Source organism: Cotesia glomerata, linkage group LG4 (assembly GCF_020080835.1).
Source record: "Cotesia glomerata isolate CgM1 linkage group LG4, MPM_Cglom_v2.3, whole genome shotgun sequence".
Classification (NCBI taxonomy): Eukaryota; Metazoa; Arthropoda; class Insecta; order Hymenoptera; family Braconidae; genus Cotesia; species Cotesia glomerata.
The window spans coordinates 6,490,077-6,517,679 of record NC_058161.1 but is presented as its reverse complement, the minus strand read 5'-3'; the positions used below and the strand labels follow the sequence as shown (position 1 = coordinate 6,517,679).

General features: G+C 30.3%; 1 protein-coding gene across 1 annotated transcript; it reads left to right on the top strand.

The window, feature by feature from the left end:
• Window positions 1-3,100: 3,100 nt before the first annotated feature.
• Window positions 3,101-25,699, top strand: LOC123263765. Its single transcript, XM_044726739.1, has 3 exons — window positions 3,101-4,735; window positions 21,101-21,264; window positions 24,909-25,699. Exons 1-3 carry the CDS (start codon window positions 3,394-3,396, stop codon window positions 25,275-25,277), a joined length of 1,875 nt encoding a protein of 624 aa, XP_044582674.1. The 5' UTR covers window positions 3,101-3,393; the 3' UTR covers window positions 25,278-25,699.
• The last annotated feature ends 1,904 nt before the right edge of the window (window positions 25,700-27,603 follow it).

The window sequence follows — 27,603 nt, the reverse complement described above, 5'->3', positions numbered from 1 at the left end:
CTAAAAACTTTGTAATAACTTTCGAATTTATTGTTAATCGCGTCACTTATTGAAGAAAAAAGATGATAAGGATTATTATGTTTTATTATTAATCGGTTTAATTTATGATATCTTATAAATACTCGTAATATTTTTAATTTATAACCTGACGAGGATATACTTGATAAGGTAATCTCAAATAATTAAAATTATATTGGTAAGGATTTAAACGATTTTTCTTCACGTGTACGTGAGTTGATAAGTTGATATGTAATGGTAATCAATTGCAGAGGTTAATAATTAAATAAGTGACTCAATACGTTATTTTTGTGTAGCATTGAATATACTCAATGATTAGTCAATGATAACAAGTAGAAGTTAAATTCATTGTAGTGAATTGGAATTATGGATTTTTAAAATCATATCAAGTCAATTTTCGATCAAGAAAAAATTCTCAAATTTTAGATTTTTAAACGGAAATAATTTCAATTGATTTTCGCTGCATGTAAATAATTTTTTTTCATCGTTAATTTTATTTTTAACTTAGATTGATTATGTTACTTAGAATCTCGCTCTCATATGATATCAAATTCTACTAAATTCAACGACTTAATTAATAAATACGCGTTATTCTTTTTTTTCGTTATCAAAAAAATTTTCTGTTTTATAAATAATCGATAATTAATCGAGAGTATCCAATCATTATATCAATAAAAAGTTGAGATAATCATTCGGACAAACCAGTTGAGTTTGTGTATATACAGTAACATTCATACCTTAATTACATTGATCATATCAGTCGATCATTGTTCAATTATAAATTAAAAAAATAAATATAAAAATCATGAATATCAATATTTAATTATATACATTAGATATAAGTGTTTTTTCAGTGAAAAAAAATTTTCTCACTTAAAAATACATCTAAATTACTAAAATTATTTTAATGTTATGCCTAACAAAATATTGTGTGTTTGCCTATCGCTATTTTTATTTAGTTAGATTACCCATCTGTCTCTGACTCCATGATGATAATGACAACAATAATCATATAGTATATACTTGTTGTTAAGTTTTTCTTGGTGGTCTTCAACTTGTCTCACAGGTAATCCATCACTTTTGAGAGTGGCAAATAAAAGGTACATCTCAAGTGTCGAAGAACGACCAACGACATCCGACTGTAGATAAAATGTTTTAAAAAAATATATCAGAAGTTTTTATTTAAAATACCTGTCAATGTTTATTTTAACAGTCATTATTATTATTATGATTATTTATAAACCTTTAAGCATGAAGGATACCGGCGTACAGTAGTCCTCTAAATCGGTTAATTAATTTTTGAGATTTTGTTTTGATTCATTTTTAAAGAATTTACCATTTCTTTAAACAATTTTTCAGAAATAACAAATTATTCCTCGGGGTTCATGACTCAGATTTTTGATGGATAAATTAATAGTTCATCTAAATTTATTTAAGAAAAATGACGCCTAGTATGTAATTAAGAGATCTATGTTCGAATTCTGGCTTGGACTATCCAGAATTTATTTTTCTAATTTCAATAAAAAACTAGTATTATTTGAAATTAATATTAACTTCAACAAATAAAGGCATTTCGCAAAGACATAATGTAAAATTAGAATGTCTACTGAAAAAAAAAAAAAACCACTTATTACAGTTACAAAAAAAAAATAATATTATTCCATAAAAAAATCTTGAATCAAGAACATCATTTAAAGAATTTGATCATTTTGACAAAAAGTAGAAAAATTTGCTAATTAAGAAATTTTTTTTCTTCCAGTACATTTTACTTTAATAAAGAATTTTTTTACTTGATTGAAGATGGTTAAAATTTTCAAATTTATATTTTTTACTTAAGATTTTTTTTGTCGAATCAAATTAGTTTTTTTTATCCGTGGATATTAATATTTGAAAATTGTATAGAAAAAAATTTTTTTTACAGAAGATTGTGCTCCGTTTCCTCGTGCTATACTGGAGGTTTAGCATTAACGATCAGGATGTCTCAATACACATAATTTGCTTATGCATAGTAGGACTATGTTATGAATCCAGTTAATGTCATTTAGTCCATGTATGCTGTTAGTCCCAAATTGCCTGTCCTTGTATAAACTATATACATTAAATATCCTGATGCCTCTCTTGAGTCCTTCAATAGTAGATGTTCGATCGGTGCAATTATCATCAGTTTACCAGAGATGTAATTACACGAATGATATCAATATAATTATAATCATCGATAAAGATTTTTCTTGTCTGATTGTAAAATGTGTTAACTTGACATTTTGACTTTATTATTCAAATAAAAATTTTTTTTACTTTATTATCATCACATGTATTATTCTTGAACCTTTACACAGTACTAATCGATGATTAAAAAAATTCCAACTGTTCTTAACGATATTAATTAAAAATAAAAAGACAGTTTACAAGCGTTTGTCTCTTTTAAATCTAGAACAGTAATTGTAAGGTGAATCGTTAAATCGTCTAGCCGCAAATTTACTAAAACCAATCTCGACATTCTCTAGCTCGATTTAGTCTGACATTGCGCATGTAATCTTGGCAAAGATCCTAATACATCGGATCCTAGGTTAGGTGGTAGATGCATAAAATTCCCCATTTTCCTTTCATCTACCCTCAATCCTCTCATTTCTTAACTAAAAAAGCTCTGTAAAAGCGAGTCGACTGGTGATTGGCCAAAAAACCCGCAAGCTTACAAGTGCAAGTATATATACAGCAAGTACAACGATACGTACCGCAGCATCCGTCTCAACTCTCACAATTTACTTTTGTTTCATATACAGACATATATTATTCGTAGCTATATATGTTTTCAGCACGTAGATCTAGATCTAGAGGCACTCTATCTCTCTATATACAGATATAAGAATATAACAACGCGTTATTTCATCTTCTGTCCTGCTTTTAGAGGAGAATTCCCGCGATGGTGGGTGGCGGATTGTGATATAGAGTTGAGAGGCGGAGCTCGACTGGGGCGGGGCACCCCACGATTAAATCGCCGTGGCGCACGCAAGAGAGACAGCGGAAATGCGGATCCAGAGGGTGGGAGATAATTTTTGGATTGTACGCACGCGGTGGTCTCGCTTGTCAGGATTCACTTTGCGACCTTACGCTGTCGACAACGTTTTGTTCATCCCTCGTGTTACATATTTATACCTATATGTATATGTATATTAGCTGATTTTTAACGAGTGGCTGAGTAGTTTTATTAATTTAAATAATTTAGCAGTTGAGTGAATTAGTGGATAATATAAATATAGAACAAAACCACTTAGTTGAACAAGTGGCTACTATAAAAAGTGGATAAGTGATTTTCGTCTTAGTTATTTGATAAAAGTTATCTTGCAAAACTAAAAATGAATTAATGTGTTGTTTGATATGGCTGCGATGCATTACAACACGACAATGGTAGCTGAGGATATTCATTCACGTCATCCAAGACATACTTACAGCTTAGAAGAGCCTGGTGGTGCATCGCCTAGCTCTGAAGAGGCGAGGTCGCCAATCGCTGGCTCTCCTGTTGGTTACAGTAACCCCAATGAATCGAGAAGAGACTCAGACACGGACACACTTAATTCAAGGCTGATAAATTACGAGTCTTTTAAGTTCAATGATGACAACCAAAGAGGTTTGTTCCGCGAAGAACACCCACCTGCTAAACGTTACCGGGAGAACACGAGTGACGAGAGAATTTGCGGAGAAACTGGAGTCTGTGCTTCGCCCTCGGATGACAATGAGAGCCACAACGAGCCTTCGGGGAGGCATCAACGGGGTGCTACTGGCAAAACATCATTTTGCATTGACGCGCTTTTGGGCAGAGCGACTGGAAATAATCAAATAAGGCATTCAAATTCTGACATTGAAACATCCCTGAGAGTTTCAGCTTCCAGAAGAGATTTCGACGATGATTCTGAAACTCGTGGCTCGGAATCGCTCCTACCGCCACCTTCAAGAAGCTCTGGTTCCTTGGGCAATCCACTGAACCCGTTTGTGCCGCGAACTGAGCGCAACCACACGGAATTAAGTCCGGTTACGAATCCGCGGATGCTTCAGGCTATCAGGGAATCAAATAACTTGCGTCTATGTTCGTCATATGATAGCTTCGCTGGTAACCCGGAAGATTTGGCAGGAGACGTTTCGCGTTATGACAGAAACAATGAGGACAATCAGGAAGATGACGCAACTACTGATGTTGATGTTGAAGAAATGAGGGATGATGACAACGCGAGGAGGACCAGCAGTGCCAGTCCTGGGAGCAATGGCAGTCATAGTCCTGTTTCCAGTCCACCGATTTCTCCGGGTTCTGAGGAACTTATGTCGAATCCGCTCAACTCGGGAATGAGTCTTGTTGGTCATCCAAGTCATCGATCTGATAATCTGTCCTGCGGACCATATAATTTGGGTGCTTCGGGAGTTAACGTGGCCGTCGCTATGAGGCAAAGCCAACAAGGTATTTTATTGCATTCAGGCAGCCCTCTTATTCATCCCTCGGGGCTTTACTATCATCCGGCAGGGTCGACAAGTGCTTTTCATTCGATACACAAAGACTCACAGTCTCTAGGTCATCCGAGGGCTGGAACCGGCGGCACTGGAGCTGGGTCAACTGGTCCACCGCATCCTTCCCCGTCACAACAACAATCGCATCATATTTATCCACTACAACTCGAGTGGCTCGCCAGAACTGGGATGCTCTATCCAAGATTACCTGCTGATTTAGCTGGTAAGTGTTTATTCTAAAGAATTAGTGTGAATTTTCACGCGATTTATAGTTGGAGTAATATTTATTTGGTATTGGGCCAGATACTATTATTCCGAGTAAAAATTTTAGGGGTTGATTAAAGCTGCATTGAAAAAAATACTACTTGATTCAAGAAAAATATTCTCTTCAACATTTTCCTCGAGCTTTGGGATTATGAGTTTTCTAATTCAAGAAATTAGAAAATATTGAAATTTTTTTTATTTTCTTTACCTTTTAAAAATAAGTCCCAAACATTTTTCAGAAATGAATGAAAAAAAAAATTATTGTTTTTCTTTTTAAGTATTTTTAACGGAGAAACTTTTTCTTAATTTCAGCAAACAATATCAAATTCTTGAAAAACAAACGGAATTATTCTTAGCTCCAGAAACATGGGTTTTTCGATGAAGAAATTGATTGTATTTTACGAAAATAATGTACTTTCGATTGAAGTTATAAAATTTTTTAAGCTAAGTAAATGAGTTGCATGACAAAAAATTTTTGAATCAAGAACTCTCTTCAAAAGAACTTTTTTGGATCAAAAATATTTATCTTGAATCAAGTCGTTTTTTTCAGTGTACATTAACTTTAAAATACACATTGTACTTTTTTGAACTTAAATAGGTATATGAATTTATTAGGACTTTAAAAGATTTAATTATTCTTACTCAGACTTAAAACTTGAAATTAATTTTTCTGAGGAATGAAAGCATTGAAGTAGGTCTATACAAATGCTTAAATTAACATTGCATTATTGTTCAAAATCAATCATCTACTCATAAAATTAACTTTTTTTTTTAATTTCATCTCTTTAATTTTTGTATAATTACTTTACTTTACGGAAAAAAGAAAAAGAGAAAAATTACAACATATAATTTAACGGGACGCTTCACATAAAAAACTAGAAAAATTACAGTTTCAGATTGTAAAATGTGAATATTAAATTTAAAGCTATGAAAATTAACATTCAAAATTTAAATTTTAAAAATGTTATTTTGAACTGCAATTTTTCTAATTTTAAATTTGAAGCGATACTTCTTATTATTTATAATGTAATTTTTTCTTTTTTATTTTTTTCCGTGTATAGCTATTAACTTGGTTCACTGTAAAATTCAAACCTATTCAGATTTCATCCGCCAGAGAAGTTAATTTCAGGCTTAAAATCTAAGTAGGTCTAATTAAATTCTCTGAAGTCCTAGTAAGTCCAATCTACGTTTTTTGAGTTAATGTATAGATTTTATCAACACGTCAAATTTTTAATCGGATAAAAAAATAAGGAAAATAAATTTAGATTTACAAATTTTTTAATTAATTGGAAAAATTTCTAAATTATTCGAAAAAACAAATTCAGTACTCTCAAGTATCGCTTAAGAAAGTTTTATTTATATTTTATATTAATAAAAAGCATGCATGCTTGTAATGTATGTCAATTAAAAATTCTAAATACTTATAGATAAAGACAAAAAAAAAAGTTCGTAATGCTACAATTAGATAAATATTGACTGTAATTGTTAAAGATATTGAGAGTTAATTGAGGAAAGTTAAATAACAATAAAGGAAATGAAGATGAGATATGGGAAGAAAATCTCGTTGTCAATTGATAACAGAAACCGTTAACACCGATACCGATCTTAAGAAAGTTATAAATTGTAGGATTTAATGCTGTCGTAATTGCCATAATGTTGATATAAGAAAAGAAATAAAAATATTATTACATTACGTTTATGCCGACGCTTGTTATATCCGATTATGTTATCGGTATGTGGGATCAAGCTGTGAGATATCGATAATCAATTTTATGATCTATTATATCCGGAATAACAACTTAGGTTTTTCCAATAAAATATGCCAGGATAGAATACCTTGTTCGTTTTTTTCTATTTGATTTTTTTTTTTTATTTTACCAAAAATAATCACTAATTTTAGAAATGATTTTTTGATAGTGGACTATATGTCAATTTAATTAAGTACAATTTTACAAAGATATATCAACGATAAGTGATATCTTTGAGTCACATCTCCGAAAGTCAATATCATGAGCGTTTTATTTTAAAATTAATATTTTAATGTATATATATATTATTTTTATCATCAATGAGTTGTTCGGGTTTGCTGTATAATATCGATAGGATGAAACGAATAGAATAGGGGAAATAAAAAAAAAACGATAAGGTATTTAAAGCAAACATCACCTTTAGCCTGGCTGATGTATCACGTCATCTTCAAAAAGCACATGTTATTGTGATGCTCTCGACACCTATTATCGACTATTAGTTCATTTCGCTGTCGTGTGAGTATGAGGTAACTGCGGTGAGACAACGTATGTGAAGGCACCCAGATTGGTTTAGAGACAAGATACAGTTGTTGACATGCCTAATGGACTGTTATGTCCTGTCATATCACTAACTGATATACAGGCACTATACTCTACATTAGATTTTTTTATTTTTTTATTAAAAATTATGATAAACCATCCAGTGTATTGAAATAAAACCGTTAAATGATTAGAGACGGTAATGCGTTGTCCACATTCAATGTTTCTTATCAATATATTAAAACCGATTGTCTCTATATTTGATTTTGTTTGTTTTTCGTAAATGTTTTTTATCTCTTATATAATTATTATGATTGCTTAATATTTGGATTTATTATTTTTTTTTTCATTTTAAAATGGTTTTATAACTCAAGTTTTCTTTTGTTATTTGGTGCAAATTTTTTTATCCGAAAAAATATTAAGCGACTTATTTGTCTTTGAAGAAAATAATTTTCATTAATTAAAAAAATTTCTTGGTTCAAAAACTTTTTTGTTTCGTTCAAGAGGAAAAATTCTATCGAAAAAAAATTGAAAAATTTTCAAAAGCAATTTTTTATAAACGTTTTTTTTATTACTAATTTATTTTTTCATCAAAATCAAAAAGTGATCAAATATTTAAATGTTAATGATTTAATATTTCAATCAACATAAGATGAAATAAATTTGACAACAAATGTATAATTAATAATTGAGAAAAATTAAACATCATCAATGTTGATTAAAATTGGAGTATAAAAATTGCGGTAACCACTTTTATCAAGCCAATCAGTTGAAGCTTTTATCGAATAAATTGGTTGGAAAACGAACGAATAGAAAGCAGATGTTAGTAATAGTACAGATCAAATGCGTGAGAGGAGGATGAGAACGCAAGTATTTTGGCAGATGATCCTGATTGGTAGTTGCTGGGTTATCTGGTGATCTGTTAGAAAAAAAAATACTGACGTATATATCAACGTTGTATTCAGTTGTGGAATTTATTTATTCGCGTACGGATCGATTGGTATTGGTGTGACGCGAATGATCTGACGAATTGTAAAAAATTGGTGGCGCCACCATTTACATGTAGAAATATACATGTATAGATGACTGATCGCATCACCGTCATCAATAGCTGTTTGTCTCTTTTGCTCGATGGGCCAATTGTAAATAGTGATGTAGAACGACTTTTATTTGCTCAATATTCGATGCTGGGTTATGAAATATACAAGATCAACAGCATGTATCCTATCCATCTATCGCTCGATTGCCATCACAAGCACCCATTTTTTTTCTATATTCTCATTGTAACATGTATTTTTATTTAACTGCCCCGCAATACGATGTCATATCCAACTATCACAGGAAATTTTATCATTATATTGTATTTTGTATTTTATTATAAATGTTCAATGCACAGAAAGAATGGTTCACTTGAACCAAGAAAATATTTTTCTTGCTAATTATTTTCTTGGGCGAAAAAAAATGTTTTTTTTGATACAAGAAATTTCACTTATTCCAATAAAATTAATTCTCTTGCTTCAATAAATACGTATCTTGATCCAAGACAATTTATTTAAATCAAGAAAATTTTCTTGTTTTGAGAAAATTTTTCTCTTGCTCCAAAAAATTAAGTTCTTGAAAGAAGTAAATTTTCTTGTCTTGAGAAACTTTTTCTCTTGCTCCAAAAAATTAAATATCTCGATAATAAATTTTCATTATTATTTTCATTGACGAATATGTCAAATGGGAAGATCAAATAATATTGAACTATTTTCTTTCATTCAATATGTACAATTGCGTGCTAAAATAATCTAAAATGGGTATCAAATATTCAAGAGAAAAATTTTCTCAAGGTGAGAAAATTTTTTTCTCAGCTGAAGTAGGTGGCGCTGCTTTCCTAAAGTATCTGAAAATCTTGATCCAATATAAAAATTTATTGTATCAAGTATTTATGATAATTTGAATTAAGAAAAATAACTTCCACCAAGAATAGAATTTCAAGAAAAATTTTTACTTCGGCCAAGACAACTTCGGTCTTCCCTCGGGAACCCGAAAATTTACTTGAGCCAAGAATTTTATTCTCCAGTCAAGAAATCTCTTTTTCTGTGTGGTAATAAAATACCAAAAAATTATTTTTCTTAAAAATTACCTACTCCAATAGAAAAGTTGATTCGATTTATGAAACAAAATTTTGAACCTAGAAAATCATTTTGAAGACTTTTATTATCTCGAATAAAGAAGAAAAGAAATTTTTCTTGGTTGAAATAAATTTTACTCATGGTTTAAGGAATCTTCTGCTTGATTCCAATTCCTAAAAATGATTCTCTCGGTTAAAGATTTTTTATTTCGTATCAAATTAATTTTTCTATCAGTATAGCCGTATTCGTGATTTCAACAATTCAGATAAATTAAGTTTTACAACATAAAGTTATTAAATGCGAATTAAAAATAATATGTTGGAGACAAACTTTTATGGTTAAATTTATATTGAATGTAAGCGGTTAAAATTACATATGCGTGCTTATACGCTTGAGGTGAGTGCAATTGAGAAATCGATACTACTATTAGTTACTCGGAAACGTTAAATTGAAATGAAAATGGTCGATTAGCATATCAACTATGAATATTAACTAAATTTTAAATATGTCTCTGACGATTCATCAATTCTAATAAAATAAATTTCGAAATCTTTACTCGTTACTTTCCAAATAAGAAAAATCTGATTAAAAAATTTGAGAAGTTTCTTCAAATTTTTTAATTATTCTTGATTTCAATTTTAAAATAAACTTGAATAAAATTGTCTAGATTTTTTAACTATTTATAATAATGCTAAAAATAAAAATTTTAATGGTTAATAATTAATAAAAAAAAAAAATACAAAGTAGTATTTATTGATAAGCTTACAGTAAAAGTATCAAAATGATACTCAAAGAAGAATAAATAATTTTAATATACCGATAATAAGAAAAATCAATTGACTTGATTGATAACAGGAAAGTTTAAGTAACGGATATAAAATTATAATACGAATATTTGAACGGACAATTTGCTCAGGGATATTCTTCTCTCGCCAATTACTTTGACAAACTCGTGGAAATTTTTTTAGCCCCTGGCAATTACACATTTCTCCTGTCATCCGGGGAAAACGACGAGACCGATGACGTACAACGGAAGAATAACTAACGGTCTCTGCTCGTACAAGAGCCAGCAATGGCCGATCGAAAACGAGAAAAGGTAATACATATAACTGTATAGGGGTAGCAGAGGAGGGATGATACTCGAGAGACGAATAGAGGGGTTCGTACAGTGGGGTCGACGGATGATTTAATTAGTTAATTGTGCGTCATTCATCCGTCTATTCATCCCCCTCGGCCTTCCATCACCTCATCGTCCTCATCCTCCTCCACCTCCTTCTACCCTGTCCTCCTACTCCAGCTCCAGTTCCTACTACACCACCAAATTCCCATCCTCCGCCACTCTGACTCTCACTACTCCGTCGTTACCTATTCCTCTCTCTTCATCCACACAATTGGCATCGTTTCCATGACGACCATCCTTGGACTCGTAGGAATTTACCGTTGTCCAAAAAATAAACCTCTGATAAAGACTACTCTATTACCATTGCTATTATTTTTTAATTTATCCAATCAAAACTATTACTTTATGTTAATGTACTTTATTATATTCATGAAATTTTTGAGAATTTTATTACTATTGAACAGTGTATTGATACTTGAAAAAAAATTTTAAGCCAATAAAATTATTGTAGAAAATTTAGTTATTTTGAGTCAAAAAGAAAAATTCTTAAACCAAGTAAAATTTACTTAAGCCAAAAAAACGGTTAGTTCAAGAACTTTTCTTTTTGATTAAAAATAATCAAATTCTTCACAATGGTTAAAGATTTTCTTCTTTAAACTGATCTTATTTGTTTATCCACGTATATATTTTAAGTAAGCAATTAATTTATTTAATTAAAGAGAAAAAATTTTGGTCTAAGACAATTATTTTGAAGAATTTTATTGTCTTAAATCAAGCAACAAAAGCCTTGAACTAATCAATTTTACTTGGTTCAAGAATTTTCCTGCTCAACTCCAGTCAATAAAATTCTCCAAAATAATTTTCTCGATTTAAGATTATTTTTCTTAAATAAAGTTATTTTTTTCGTCGGTAAATGTTATAATTATAATCTTTAAAGAGTTCTGTTTATCTTTAATATTCAATAAATACAAATTCTCCATACTAATAAAAGAATAACTAATGTAAATAATTATAATGAATTATGCAAAATAAATGGAAGATATACACATATATCAAAGGATTAAATTCCACATATGATTATTTGGCAATAATATATAATGAATGACTAAATACATAAACAAACCACCATGAAAATAGATAATACAGAGTAATGATTTTGAGATGTACCTCAGTAGTAAATTAACGAGACACGAATGCCTAATGTGTGGTCAGCCAACTGTACACACACGGTAGCTAAAGTCATACACACCAAACGGTAGCATGTGAAAGCGTGCGAGCCCGTTTAACGCAAGCACGAACGTTACACATCGGGTAACCAAGATCTGTTTGCTCGCGGACAGCCAAACTAGCTGCCAGCTAATTCAGAAACACCATTACCACCAATACGCGCCAACGATCGAGCGATGAGCTCAATATACATCTATACTGCTCTGTGCATACAAATGTACATATCTATCTGACTGTGCCACCCGTTTCAACACAGGTGAATAACTACTATACATATAATTATCCAATAAAATTTACCCTACTTGTACACTCCACATACATATCCTCTGTAATTATATTATTTATTATTTAAACATTTGTTTTTATACTGGATATCATTTATATTTTACTTTAGCCCGGATTTTTTTAATTGATTATTAACATTTAAATCTCATTAAATAGAGCTTGATACAATTTAAAAAAAGGATGGACGTGTTCATGTTTTTAGCGGACATGTATGACTAAAATAAAATGCAAATTATGTAATTTTATTTTTCATGCTCCAGAAAAAATACACGCTTTTATAAAAGCTAATGAACTGATAAATTAATGTTACTATTATGAATTAGTATATAATTAAATATTTTTTTTAATTATATTTAATTATTATTCCAAGCCTTGAAAGCGAAAATTTACTTTTAACTGTCGAGAAATCAGTCTAAAATTTATTTGTAATATGCAAAAGATAAATATTAAAAAAAAAAACACAAATTTAAACGAACTAGCAACCTTCAATCATTGTGTGACTGTTGAGTCATACACTGTAAAAAAAAACCGGGGTAAGTCCGAAACGGTGTAGGTGTTAAAATTTGCGATGTTAAATTCCAACACCGAAAGCGATGTTAAAATAACACCGCTGCCGGTATAAATATTTTTTTCCGGTGTTAAAGCTTGTTTCGATGTTGAAGATATTTTACTTTATGAATGTTTTTATTCACTAAATTACTACTATTGAACGGTATATTCATTAATTCATAAAACTATTAATTAATGTAATGCTAGGTGTAAAATTGTATAATTTTTTAATAAAGTTTGTATTACATATGTAACAATTGAAATAACTACAAACCAAAATTAAAATTTGTTCTAGATGATACTCGCGCCTCATAGATTTTTTATATTTTTCTAAGTCACACATTTTTTTCTTAACTTTTATAGGCATAATTTTGTTTATTTCACTAAAAATCATAAAAATTACACCTCCCCACAAAAAAAAAAAGTGGTCTGTACTTTTGACCGGACCTACCTATCTTTATGTATTTTAACGCGCTGAATCCGAATCTGAAGTCAGTTTTGCTCGTACACCTTCAAAATTTTGAGTAAAATGCAAAAAACCCCAATAAAAGGCAAAAAACTGGTCACAGTGATGAATAAATTTTGTGGACCCGGATCAAGTTTGGGTGTATTTTAATGGATGAAATATGATCTTAGAATTGAAAAATTGACAAAATTTTTAAATATATAAAAAATGATCTATAAGTAGAATGAAGAGAACGATTTTCTCGAATTTTAAACTGTTCTTTGTTGTTATCGAACTTTTTTGTTCTCAAACAATCTTAATTCTCAGAATTTTTATCTTCAGAACCTGAAGATAAAATGACGGCTCAAGGGGCTACTTAACGTTTAGATTCAGATTCAGTGAATTTTGATATACGTAAAAATCATAATTTATCTGGGTTCACAAAAATTTATTCATTGCTGTGACCAGTTTTTCGTAATTTTTTGGGGTTTTTTTTGCATTTTACTCAAAATGTTGAGGGTGTACGGGCAAAACTGACTTCAGATTCGGATTCAGCACGTCAAAATACCTAAAGATAGATAGGTCCGGTCAAAAGTACAGACCACTTTTTTTTTGTGGGCCAGTGTAATGAATACTACTTTAATATATTTTCTTAATTTAAAAACTAAGTTTCATTATGTTTTATAGATTTTATAATCTGGATGTTTTAAATAGACTGTTTACTCCGCTTTTACACTGGTATTACACCGTTTTTACACCGATTTAACACCGGTGTTTTGACACTGGAAAAGTACACCGTTACGCCGATGTTATTTTATCTAAACACCGCGCGGTGTTAAAATAAGTCCATTTTTAACACCGCTCTTTTTACAGTGTATTACCTAAAAATATATAAAATCGTAAAACGACACAACTCCACGCAATGATTTTTCTGATTGTACCAAATTTAGCAAAAAAATGCCTTCTAAAATAAAAATATGCTTATTAAAAAATTTTCCTTCCTTTCTCAAGTATATAAGTTATTATTTTCAAACATTTGATGTGGATTATTCGATTGAAATTTTCATTTTTTATCGCTATTGTTCAAGTAAAGGAGAAATATACAGAGAGCACTAAGAAAATTATTTTCGATAAGAACTACTTCTAACTTTTATTTAAAAATTGGAATAATTGATGATCTAAAAACATGAAAATGAAGAACATAAAAATGATCAATTTTCATTTTTTTTTCATTTGTTCTTAACCCATAATTTTCTATAAATTGACGTGATTGAAAAGTAGAAAATAATTGTCAATAAATTTAAGTATAAAAAGAGTGATTAACAAAAAAGTTCATTTCATTTCAAATAAATTGCATACGGATTAAAAATAACTATCTCACTACGAATGTAATAATAAATAAAAATTTTTTTTCTACCATCATTGAGTTAATGAATACTCTCGTAAAGTAAAAGCTGTTTTAAAATGTTTAAGTAAGTAATAAATAAAGTACAGATACGAGTATGTCTAATTTTGTAAAAAATAAAACAAAAAAACTTTGGAACAGAGTTCTAAATAGCGGATGTTTACGACGTGATTTGTGGATATACAACCCTCACCAAAAGCGCCACTGAGTTCGAGATTAAATTCGGTCATTTCAGGCTAAGGGAAATAGCTCGATAAAACTTTAGCCAACTACAGTAAAGTACCAAAGTACAACGTCAATGAGAGTAAAGGATGGAGATTTCTTTTGGTTTTCCAAGAGATAAAAAGTATAGATTAGACGTAAAAATTCACGTTGTTAATCTTCTTTTAGCTCACACGTTTTAGCAAGATAAAAGACAGAGAAAGAGAGAAAAATAAAGCAAGATAAGTTTGTGAGAATAAAAAAAGAACAAGAATAAGAGTAAAATAGTTAAATTGTCTAAAATCTCCAGATATATTGGAGTTAAAGATATAGTAAGATAAGCTATTCTGCACTATCTGTTATTCGCTGAGCTTTAGTTGAGAAACTGAGTAAAGGCGGGGCGTTATGGGGGTGAAATAGGGTGTTAGAAGCTCCGCCTTTGCATCCTCGTCAATTCCGCAGTGCATTGACAATTGTAACATGTATGGATTACATCCCTTATGTCATCTCAATCGCTCCACTATTAAGTGTAATTGTTTAATCAATTAATCATCAATATAATTTTCAAACATTATGACTATTATTATAAATCCATTATAGTGGATTGTGTCTTAAAACAATTATTTATTTATTGTGTCATACATTTAAAAAAAAATTTTTTTGGGACTAAAATATAAGATGTAAATAAAAAAATTAAAAAAGAAATGGTTATAAAAATAAAGTTGAACTGTCCACAAATAAGTGTATAATAAAGCACACATAAAGTGGTTGAAGAGGGATATATTCACTCTTAATTAGTTTAAACTCGTAACTCGACACTACACTACACAGTAGCAATGACGAAGAGGAGTGGTCCTACTCGTTTGAGAGCTTAACGAAGCTGTTCTCTCTTGTGCTGCACTTCGTTAGCGTCAAGAGAGTAAACGATCAACTCGACTGACCGTAAACGTTGATTCGACTATCAGCTTCACAATTACTGTCTCACTATCTGAGTTAGCTGAAAATTTTTTAAGCTCTTTCTTTTTTTATTTATCTCTACATTTCATCACTATCATTGTTATTGGACAATTATCAAATCATGATTTTTTTGTATAAATGACTAATTTTCTTTGATAAAATTTGTCAAAAATGATTAAATTAATCACGTATATAATTAATCTAATGTATCAAATACTCAGACCATGATCATGATCCATGATAGTTGATAGTCATTAAGTGGACATAATGTACAATGTTTACCACTATGACGAGCGTCGATCGGAAAACGAGATTGATTATATTCGTTTATAGGGTCGTAAAGTTATAAACGCCGTGAACGACCAATGCAACCCCAAATAAATTAAATTATCATAATAAAAGTTTATGTGGAGGGTGTTTATCTTTTCTCTTCTTCAATTCAACCATTACTACAATTACACTTATCTCAGTTTTTTTTTTGTGGTTTATTTATTATATATTGTAAAAATTACCCTTACAGTCACTAATGCACAGATTTTATTTTTGAATAAAAAAAATATTTATTAAATTAAGATTGCAAAAAATTTTTTACTTGAAAAAAATTACAAAAAAAAAAAATTTGCCTTATATATTTCCAAAAATTTTTCAACTATTAAAAATTTCAATTAAATGAATATTGAAAAAAAGCAGTGATTTTTTTAAAAATTTCCATCTCATAGCCTTTAATCGAATCTATTCAATTTATATGATGATAATTGTTTATGAAAAATAATTTGGATCGTTAATTTTTTCAGGCTTAACTTGACTTGATCTCTAGATAATCTAAATTACATGTATGTATAGGTGGATTCAAACGAGAGCGCGAATTGTCCTATTGTCCATTTGACAAAGTTGCCACCCTCCTTGTTTACCAACATCTGTCACTATTTATGGGCTGCGTTTGTATCATAAAACTAATCTTTTATTTTCTTTCGCTTTAATCTTTTTTTTTTTTTTTTTTTCATTTTGTTTACTTGAAGAGTCATTATTCAACGAATCACCATAAATAGAAAATTTTACGCTTAATCAGATAGTTCCTGAACTTTGATTTGTTGGAACTGAAATTTTTGTGAATACTTCGAAAGTTTATTGATTACATCGCTAATAGCTCTTAGGGTGTGTATAGTATTGATGCTCGATTAGGATTTTTATTTTATTCACTTATTTTATAGATTGATGATGACTCCAAATCATAAAACTAGTAAATATTTGTCGCAATAAATTCTTTATATTTGTTACCTACCCGAGTCAGAATAATGAACCTACATGAGCCTACATGAACCTACATGAGCCTACAGGACAATTTTTAATTGTTTCGATCGATATTTTTATCTTTAATTGTTTCGATTGATCAATATAATCTCGCAAAATACACTTATACCAATATTAAATAGTACAATACAAATAAATTTAAATAGTAACTAAAAATTTATTGATAAAAAAACTTAAAAATTCAATTTATAAATTGAATAATATCAATCAAAACAATTGAAAATTATTCTGTAGGCTCATGTAGGTTCATGTAGGCTCATATAGGTTCATTATTCTGACTCGGGTATTCATACATATAATCGAAGAGAAAATCAACAAGTACTTCTAATGATAAATTCAATAATTAAAATTGATTTGAGTTTTGAAAAAAAGATTTTGTATAATTTTAATAGTTCCTAAAAAATTTTTTAATTGAAACTGAAATTATGTTAAAAGTAAAAATAAAATAATACAACATTATTTGAAAAACAACAATCAATTTTTAATAATAGATTATTTTAAAAATAAAGTAATCGAAATATCATAGAAGAATTAATAATTAGAAAAATTTAATTGGAAAATTATTTGAATAAAGAGATAGGGTCAAAATAAATTTAGATGGTCCATTCAAATAACAGAAAAAATTAGAGATGTATAATAAAAATATAAATATAAATCATTAGGTGAAAAGCAGTAGACATAAGAGGGTAGATGAGAGCTAATATTGTGTACCTGGAGAAAAAATAAAAGATACTTATGGGCATCATCTGAAACTAAATGATTGTCATCATAACTTTAGAGGAGAAAGAAGGAGGGAGGAAGAGAAGAGAAAAGATCAGAGGTGATGAAATAAATAGTAAGTAGAAAGGACTAACGATTGAGGGTAGACTATGGACAAATTATTTTGGCCATATGTGCCCCACAGGGGGTAACCACCCTTGTCGTAACGATAAATAGCCCGCTAAATGCTACATCCTAAATGCTAAGTGTCGAAATACTTAGCATTGAACACCCAAACTCAACACTCGAGTTTGTTCAATGTATCCCTATTATGTCGATAAATATCGAAATTTTTTTTCTGTCCTTATGCTCAATGTAGACCTCATAGTTTAAAGACAGCTTGTACTGCACACGGGTCACAATATTTTCTCGCGCGTGCCGTAAATATTGTTCAACCATATGTAGATAATTTGAAAAGAAAATAGAAATGTTAAACAAACATGCAATAACATTGTGCTGTAAAAAATGGTGTTATTTTTATAGAACAACAATTTTGGCCACTTGTCATTGTCACAATAATTTTGAAATTTTCAAATGTTATGATTTAAATTATGATCAAAAATTTTTATTTACATTTAATGACTACAATTGACTGATTTGGGCTGAAAATTGACTAATTATAATAAAATTTAAAAAGTATAAAAAAAATTTTTTTTAAGAATCGTTCGAGTTTTACTCTTGAATAGAATAAATCTTTTACTGTCATTAATCATAACTGAAACTGATTTCAATCTTAGTAAGAATTTTTTTATAAAAAAATTTTTTGCAACTTATACTTTTTTTAATTTTAGCCTTTCTATGCGAAAATTAATTTTTTTTTTTTTTAGATACTAATTATTGAAAAAAAGACCTATGAAATATCTTGACGCTAAGATAAATTATTTGACACATTAATTCAGTTAAAAAAAATGTATTCAAAATTTTTTTTATTTGAGTAATTTGATTTGTTTTATGTGAAATTTTTCGCAAATAATTTTAAATGATTCAAATCGAATTTCCTTTCTTGTTCTTACAAATTTAATTTTCCAAACAAAATACAATAAAAATTAATAATAAATTTTATTTTAACTCCCACTATGACCAATTTACTAATTTATCTAATTATAATTTGATCTATAAAATTAATACAACAGTTTTAAACGATTTAATACAACAGTTTTAAGACAAAATTGAAAAAAAAAAAATTATTGTTAGAGTAAAAGCAACAAACGATAAATAATGATAAATATAACATAGTACAATAAAAACTGATTGAATATCATTGAATAACGATAATCAGCTTGAAATGATCCCCTCAGAAGGGATGATAGGCGCAAAATAGTACCTGCAGGTTTAGTCGAAACCAAGCAAAGTGAATCACACGTCACTTAATCCATACGTCCCATCTAAACTCGTCTGGCTGGCATGTGTACAAACATTGACAGCCGGTTCATGCGTTTATACGAATAGTATCTACGGACTAGTATATAGAAGTATATAGCTTGTTAAGTCGGTTTAGGTTTAGTTTTAGTTATTAGTTGTTATTCTCATCCTCAACAATTTTACGGTGTCACGAATCCATTTTAACAGCATCACAAATTGTTTGCTTTTCATATCAATCATTCGTATTCAAGTGAAAAATATATAATATTGTTTAATAATAAATAATTTTGTTAATTTTTATTGTGACACAGGATAGATCAGAAACATAAAATACATAAATAAATAAATTAATAACATTAATTGTCGGGTGTAATAAAAATAGTAAGAGGGTCGGTGTATATATGTATCATGGATTGAATCGGTGGCTGATCACTCCTGTCCGTTTTATTTCAAGCTAGACTCATTGGCAGAGCTAATTGGAAGGGCGGTACACCACGGACGTTTTTACCCTTGGTTACACTTTTTCCCCTATCTCATTGCTTTTTATCTCTCTCCAAATTCGAATCATATCTCCCCCAGTTGCCCAAACAAATCCACTAGGATTTATGTCGTCGTATAATTACATTAGCATTGGCTGATTTTTATTGGATGATCTTGCTTTTAATGCTACGTTTGGTTGATAAAAAATTAATCTTTTGTAAAATGTATATACACCTTCATTTTTCTTTCTATAGTTTTTTCCTAAACGTCGATTATTTTGTAAGATTGAATTATATTTGGCGAATTATATAAAAATAAATGATCTGGCCTGTGAAAAAATTTTCTGATATGGCCCGACATGGTTCGATATGTCTACATGAGGTCTGATATGCTTATACATGCCCATTCATAATTTTTTGACCAAAAGTAGGAGGACGTATGATCGCTAAATCGTCTCCTTACAAGAGAGTTAAGTTTGAGATATTGATTTTTTAAATAATTTTTGACTCTCCTGAAAAAAAAAAGCTTATTTAATATTGGTTTTAAGTTTTATTAACTTCTAAAGCAATTTTTTATGTAACCCTTTAACACTTGGCCTTTAAATTTCACTTTTTACCGTAGTACGCACGGTAGAGACGTATGACAAGAATATGATAATTTATAGAAATTCGATATGAATTTTTTTAATTACGGCATTATATTGTAGTGTGATTATAATATTTTTCAAATTAATTGAAGATTGGATTGTTAATAACAAATTGATTTCATTTAATGTAATCATACAAATTGAGAATATTCACTGAAAATCTTGGTTATTAAGTTCAAAAATAATCAAATGATTTTTATTACTTTTGTGTCACTTCAATGTTATAATTTCCCGAGTAAAAACAGAATTCCGCCACACCACCGCCGCAACACCGCTGCACTACAGTCGTGACAATTTTGATTATTTTACAAGTGCCGTATCACCGCCGCCGTGACAAGTAAAGAATTTATCTATTCGCCGCACTACCGCCGCACCAGCGCCGTGACAAGTAAATAAATTTCTATTCGCCGCAACACCGCCGCACCACAGCTGTGACGCGCCCGGGTAAAAATAAAATTATTAATTTTTACGAAAAAATAATAAATTTCGTTCGACCGCCGCACCACCGCTGCACCACCGCCGTACCATATCGCTGTTTGTTGGTATATATATTGAAATAAAATATTTGTTGATCATTCAAATAGCTTAACTAAATTTTTTTAGTTAACTATGGCTTGCAGCGCAGTTGGCAATGTTCGAGACTTCCATGCAGACGATCCAGGTTCGAATCTCCATCACAGTTCAATTTTTAAAATTCTTTCAGAGTATTTCGATAGGCGTACCGCTTCTGTGCAACCCGAGGACGAAATTAAAAATCTACATCAACAATACGACTAAAAAAATCAATAATCTCGCGGTGCTTTGGCCTGATTTGAAAAAATTTTTTTTTTGAATATTAGGCATTTGATTAAAAGGAGGTTGATCAATAGGTCTTACATTAATATTTCTAATCGCATTATTTATTAATTAATTATTGCGTGATAAATTAATTATGATACCATTTTTTGTGAAATTGTAGGTATGACTTAGGATTGGTGCGGCGGTGGTGCGGCGGTCGAACGAAATTTATTATTTTTCCGTAAAAAATAATAATTTCATTTTTACTCGGGTTATAGCATTAAAAATTAAATACTTACTGACAAAACATCAATCACAAAAAACTAAACAACTTATGTTAATATTGAAAAAATGTTTACATCAATCGTTATTACTAATAATCGCATTAATTTCAGGGTGTGCAGCTCAACACGCACTTTTGGGTAAAACAAGGCGACCTAGAACGGCATTCACGTCACAGCAGTTACTTGAATTAGAGAAACAATTCCGGCAAAATAAATACCTAAGCAGACCAAAAAGATTTGAAGTTGCGACTTCACTTATGCTAACTGAAACACAGGTATGCAATTATTTAACATTTATTTAATTATTCAAAGCATCGATTTTGAAGTTATATATCTAGAATACTTTTACCATCGAATAAAGCTGAGTAGATGCAATTAAATAATAGAATTTATTCATGATGCTTTGTCATAGAGAAATAAAATAAAGTATTGTTTTTTTAAGAATAATAAAAATGTTCATATAGATAAAAGCACTCAACAAGACTAATCCCATTGCATTTTATTTGATTCCTTTACTGAAAATCACCGGCAGGCTGCCAACTTAAACGTAACTCGAAAGCATTGCCCGTTCCCTGACAGATGGCTCGGCAAACACGCGATTCTCGTGAAAGTCTGATTTATGGAGGGCTCAGGCTCTGATTTGTTTCGATAATTTACCGATTCTGTCTCCGTGTTATAGCAATGCAGAAGTGGAAATAGAGAAACAAAAAAAATCGAATTTACCAAATAATATATGAATACAGATAAAATAAATAGTAAAAAAAAAAAAACGATTTAGAATCCTTAAATTGTTTGACGTTACAATTTAAAATTTGTAAGCAACACACTTTCGCGATAATACTAACTCCTAGAGTTACAGGTTTCCCATTCGCATTCGCGTGAACATAAAAGACGAAAAAAATATCTCGAAAAGAGGAAGGGTGGTATAATATGAGAGGAGTTGAGAACGTGGCGCATGAGGGTAGCACGACGAGGTGGAGTGAGATTGGCTCGTTGGCTGACTGCTGCTAGCGTATGATATGTTGTCCGAGAGATTTACATGGTACTCCCGCGTAACGTGAGGGCGAAAAATCGAGTTCCCTTACTTTATACATATATACTTTGTACATATATGTTTATATGTATATATATTTCTGCAAAGATATTTTACGAGTCTCTTCCCACTGCTCATGTCGCTTACGGCGCGAATACAAATGTGAGACTGTCTAAATCTCGTTGTATCATGTAAGCTGTTTGTTTCAGTTAAATTTAAACAAACGTTTGATATATTAAAAATTCGGGATTTTTTACATAAAAGAAAACTTCAAAATTCTTGAAAAAAATGCCACCTTATATAAAAAATATTAAGTTTGATTCAATCGTACACTAAAAGAAAAAACTAATTGATTAAAGAAAAATTTAATTTTCAAAACTTCACTTCTGTTTCTAGATATTCAATTCTCTTAGTTGAAGAAATTCACTTTTAAATCAAGAACGTGAAACTTTTAGATGAATAGAAAAAATTATTAATTCAATAATTTTAATCTTGAACAAAGTAATTTTTTATTTTTAAACAAGATGATTAATATTTCAATGAAGAATTTCATTTTATCTTAAACTAGCCGTTTCCCGCCAGCTTCGCTGGGCGAATTAAAATAGAAAATAAATAAAATTTTATGTTTCATTATTATTTTTAACTTCCCGCTAAGAAAATTGAAAATTTTTAAAAATCGGGAAGTTTTTGTTTTTACCCCGTTTTTCGAAAATCGAGTATGTGTGTGTGTGTGTGTGTGTGTGTGTGTGTGTGTGTGTGTGTGTGTGTGTGTATGTGTGTGTGTGTGTGTGTGTGTGTAAACCTCTCATAACTTTTGAACGGCTTGATCGATTCGATTGCGGTTGGTGCCATTCAAAAGGGTTCGACTAAACTTAGATTTTGAATACAACTTGGACCGATTCGGACCGATAGATTTTGAGAAATCTTGAAAAAACTGCGAAAAAAAATTTTTTTAAATGTGAGAGGTTGGCAATGGCCTGGTTGGCTCGGTGCTCGCTTTTCGAAAGAGTGGGACCCGGGTTCGATCCCAGCACGCACCAATATTTTTCAGTGATTATAATTAAAAATATGTGCGTTACGTTATGTTGCCAGCCTCTGAAAGTGGCAGAGATAGCCGGGCGGCACACGTCTGACTTGGGCGATCACACATTTTAAGCAACAACTTGAATGGGTGACCACTCTAGTCAGCGTTGGCTAGCGCGAGGGATCTCTGCACACTAGGAAAGGGGCCTAATGCTCCAGTGGTCGATAAAGAAGAGTTTCTTATCAATCACTGTAGACTTAACCCAGCTCTGACTGTACTAACATGGGTTTTCTCTGTGGTTTTCCCATGTTACTGTTCCAATAGCCGAGTGGTGAGGATCAGGGCAAATGCGGTACAGAAGGCACAAGTCAGTCCACAGCCGCAATGATAAGGCAGAGTTAACTAAGCAGAATGATAAGGCTTAGGGTGTAAAAGGACGTTATTACGCCTGTACACTAGAAATCCGTATATAAATAAATAAAATTTTTTTAAATGTGGTTTTTTTTTAATAACTTTTAAACGGCTTGACCGATCAATTCCAAAAACTAATCAGCTCTTAACATAAAAAAACCACGTCGATCGCCACCAAGCCGGTCAAAATCGGTTGATTCGTTCGAGAGATATCGTGAACGAAAGAAAACCGAAAAAAGTGTTTTTTCGGAGTTACTCCGAAATTTCTAGTTCGACCAATTAAAACTTAGAAAATCTTTATGAGGCTTAAAAAACTGCGTAGAATGCCGTCAACCACGTAAAAATCGGTTCATTCATTCAAAAGTTATTGTGGTTTGAAAATTCAAAAAATAGTGTTTTATGAAACTTTTACCAGATAGTAAAAGTTCGGTAGTAAGTGCAATTTTGAGCGTTTAAATATGAAATTAGCGGGAAGTTGCAGGGATGGCCTTTAGGGTCAACCGTTTTTCTATTTTTTTTTTTTTTATTTTTGTATGAACATAAATATGCCCCGTGGATAGAACTGCAAGCATCGATATTGTTTAGACTTGCACAAATTCCAAATTCTATTGAATTAGCTTGTATCTTTCATCCATGTGATTTTTCTAGCTAATTTTCATTGTAACTTTCAATGTGGAATCATTATAATATTTCTGTATTATAATCCGGTCTTAGCTGACCTCTACATAGCAAAAGTAATATTCCTACCAAGTTTCACGTTTCTAAGTCCTATGGTTCCCGAGATTTCATGATGAGTGACTCTATAGATGGGAATCCTTCGATTACCATCGAAATTTTTAATTTTTTAGCGGATTTTTTAAAAAATTTATTGCCTACAAAACTTTTTCCTGACAATTCTGAAGATAACGAAAAAAAAAATAGCCCAATCGGTCCAGTCGTTCTCAACTAATTAAAAAAAAATTAATAAAATTTCTAATCTAAAAATAAAAATATTTATTTAATGCTGTAAGATGGACGGTGGAGTTTATAAGAAAATTTGTTTTTCATCAGTTATTCCATTGGGTATAAGGGGGAGTAGGTGGGTGGGTGCGTGGGAGTGTGTGAGTAGATTCTTAGCTGAATGTAAAAGAACATAATCCGTTTAATATACTCCGTTGAAATCCATGAAAACAAAAGAATCAAGAGAAAATGCTTGTCTTTTGTTTTTATTAGCGAGATAAATGTTCATAAAAGTAAAACAGCAATAAAAAAATGAAGGAACGTTGGAATTCGAAAAATAAATAACCATAAACCATCTAGGAAAAATTTCGCATCGAATGGTCGCAGTTTCATGTCGATACGATCAGTGGTTTAGGCGTGATTGAGCCTCAAACGAAGACCATTTTCATTATATATATATATATAGATTAAAATCCGATAAAATTGAATGAACATACAATTTTTTGTTGCAGGTAAAGATATGGTTTCAAAACCGACGAATGAAATGGAAGCGAAGTAAAAAAGCACAGCAAGAAGCACGTACTGTTAAGTCTGATGATTCAGGAACATCATCAGCAGCAGCAGTAGCAACAACTACAACAACAACAACCGGAAATTCAGGACGAACAAATTCATTAACGGAACGTGAATCCGCTAGTAGCAGTCATATTAATAGCGAAGTTGGAACAACGTCTAGTGCCAGTTCAACTGCTTCAAATTCAACAGTAGTAAACGCTGGCACTGGATCACAGTCTGATGAAACTCGGGGTAATTCACACGAAAATCATCCGAGACTTCTTAGCGAGCTTCGTGAACCTCTTTACAGGCCTTACGTTGTTTGAATCTTTTAATTTTGTCACTTAACGTCTGAAAATTATACTTCAACTGTAAATATATGTTTAGTTGATATCTTCTACGCCGCTAGAACAACTTCAAAATTGATTTATTACTGTCAAGTACCTGTTTTATTTGTCAATTATTTTAGGTTTTTTATGTATTATTATTCACCCGTCATTTTAAAATATTATTACCTAGAAATAATCTTTTAAATATTTTTTGACTCTCCTGAAAAAGTTACTGATATCAGATCAGAAAGCTTCCATATAAAAACGATGTTGTGCGTTTTAGTATTTGTAATGTTTATTAATTAATTTTATTTAAACCAAATTTTTTTTCGGACCATGTAAAAAAATTAATTATAAAGTAAATCTCTTCATTATAGTTTTTTCACTAATCCAACTAGTCACATATTTTTTTATTTCATTAGTTTAGGGAAAGATTAACTATTAATTTCAAGTAGTCTTCAAAAATTTCTGTCTCGCTTTTTATAAATGACGTACTTGGTAAATTCTTTTACATTTATTAAACGTTGCAGTTAGGGTTTAAATTTTAAAAAAAGAATATCATTTATGATATCATTTTAGTGCAAAAAAATCCAAAAAAGAAAAAATTTTTTAGACTAATTAAAAAAATAACCATTAATTCAGTATAATTTTATACGACTGTACAGATTAGAACTTTTTTTATTAATAGACACTGATAAAATTTATAATGAAGATTTTTGCCTTAAATAGAGAACGAATAAAAATTTGATTAATATCTTATTGCAAGTATAAGAGTTACTTATAATAAAAACATGTTATTATTATTTTTGTGAATTATTATTATCATTAATACACACATACTTATACGTATTTTGCTTATGTATTATAAAAATATTAAAACCAAAACTTGTAAATAATAATTGTGTAATGTAAGATAGAAAAGAAAATGAAAATTGTGATTATTATAAAAAAAAATCTAATATATTGCGACAAGTTCCTATAATAAATTACCAATATAAAAATAGTCAAAAGTATGAATTAATTTATTATCTAACCTAATTCATAAATTTTTTTGCAACGTAACCAATAAAAAACTAATAACAGATTTCTTAAGCGGTAAAAAATATGAAAAGTAAAATACGATAGATTTGTCGTCTACGAACAAAGGTAGAAATGTCGGATGCACCGACTACTTGGTAAAACAGTGCACATCAGTATTTATGATATGCTAATCCCCAGTTACGAATTCCGTAACGTGGGTACTGGATCACGATTCGCGGATCGTTGTGCCGCGAACGGAATTCACTCGCTTGGAAATATCTACTAGTATCTCAGGCAGCATCACAATCTACGTGTATACCTATGTATATAAAACGTAAATGTCGTCAACATTCTCATCATTTTACCAAATCTCCATCCATTTGCTTTAGAATCGACTTGATAATACCTTGGTGAATGTAAATTAAACAGAGAATTATACATATATAGTATGAACACACATTATATGTACGTACGTATACATTTAAACCATAGATTCGGGTGGTATGCAGTTGACTGTAAAAAATTCAATTTTGTTTGTATGCTTAAATCACAAGGGTATTGCTGTCGGAACTCATCTGGAAGAATGGTGATTATGTTAATTCAACGAAATACCACCGAAGGACTATTTCAAAACTACTATTCCCGACAAACGTTGATTTTACTTTACGCTTGGACTTTACTTTGTTTTATTGTTTCGTTTTCAATTCAAACTTTATATTATTATGCTACTTTTTATTCATCTCTGTCGTAAAGAGATTTGCTTTATCTTATTTTGTATTTTATATAATACAGTCGAGAAATAGGTTAACTTTTTTCTGTTATTTTAAATAATAATTTAATTTGGATATTGCACGACTCATAATACGAAACATTTGAAAATGCTCTACGATTGAAAAATTATTTTTGTCTCCTTTCTTCAACTATTTTTTTATTATTATACTCTTGTAAGTTCACAGAACCAAAAAAATTTTATGGACCATTAGACAAATAATTCAATGGAAATTAATTTTCCTTAGAGGATTCAAAATCTTCAACTGCCATCTAACTCGGTGTTGTTTAATTATAATTGTTACACTGACGAAAAAGTTAACTTGATTCAAGAGGAAAATTCTTGAAAAGAACATAATTTTGAAGAGTTTAATTATTTTGAATCAAGTTGAAAAATTTTCAAATCCAGTAAAATTTATTTGAATCAAGAATAATTTTTTAGATCAAGAATTTTTGGCTTTACTCTATGAATTAGCAATATGATATATATTTTTTATTAAAAATAAATAAAAATAAAATGAGCATTATAAGCTAT

What these genes read in the sequence shown, in the direction of transcription:
- LOC123263765 (XM_044726739.1), top strand. Translation starts at nt 3,394, where the DNA reads ATGGCTGCGATGCATTACAACACGACAATGGTAGCTGAGGATATTCAT. An exon ending in ATTACCTGCTGATTTAGCTG is followed by an intron (nt 4,736 to 21,100) that starts GTAAGTGTTTAT and finishes CATTAATTTCAG; the next exon opens with GGTGTGCAGCTCAACACGCA. An exon ending in TTATGCTAACTGAAACACAG is followed by an intron (nt 21,265 to 24,908) that starts GTATGCAATTAT and finishes TTTTTGTTGCAG; the next exon opens with GTAAAGATATGGTTTCAAAA.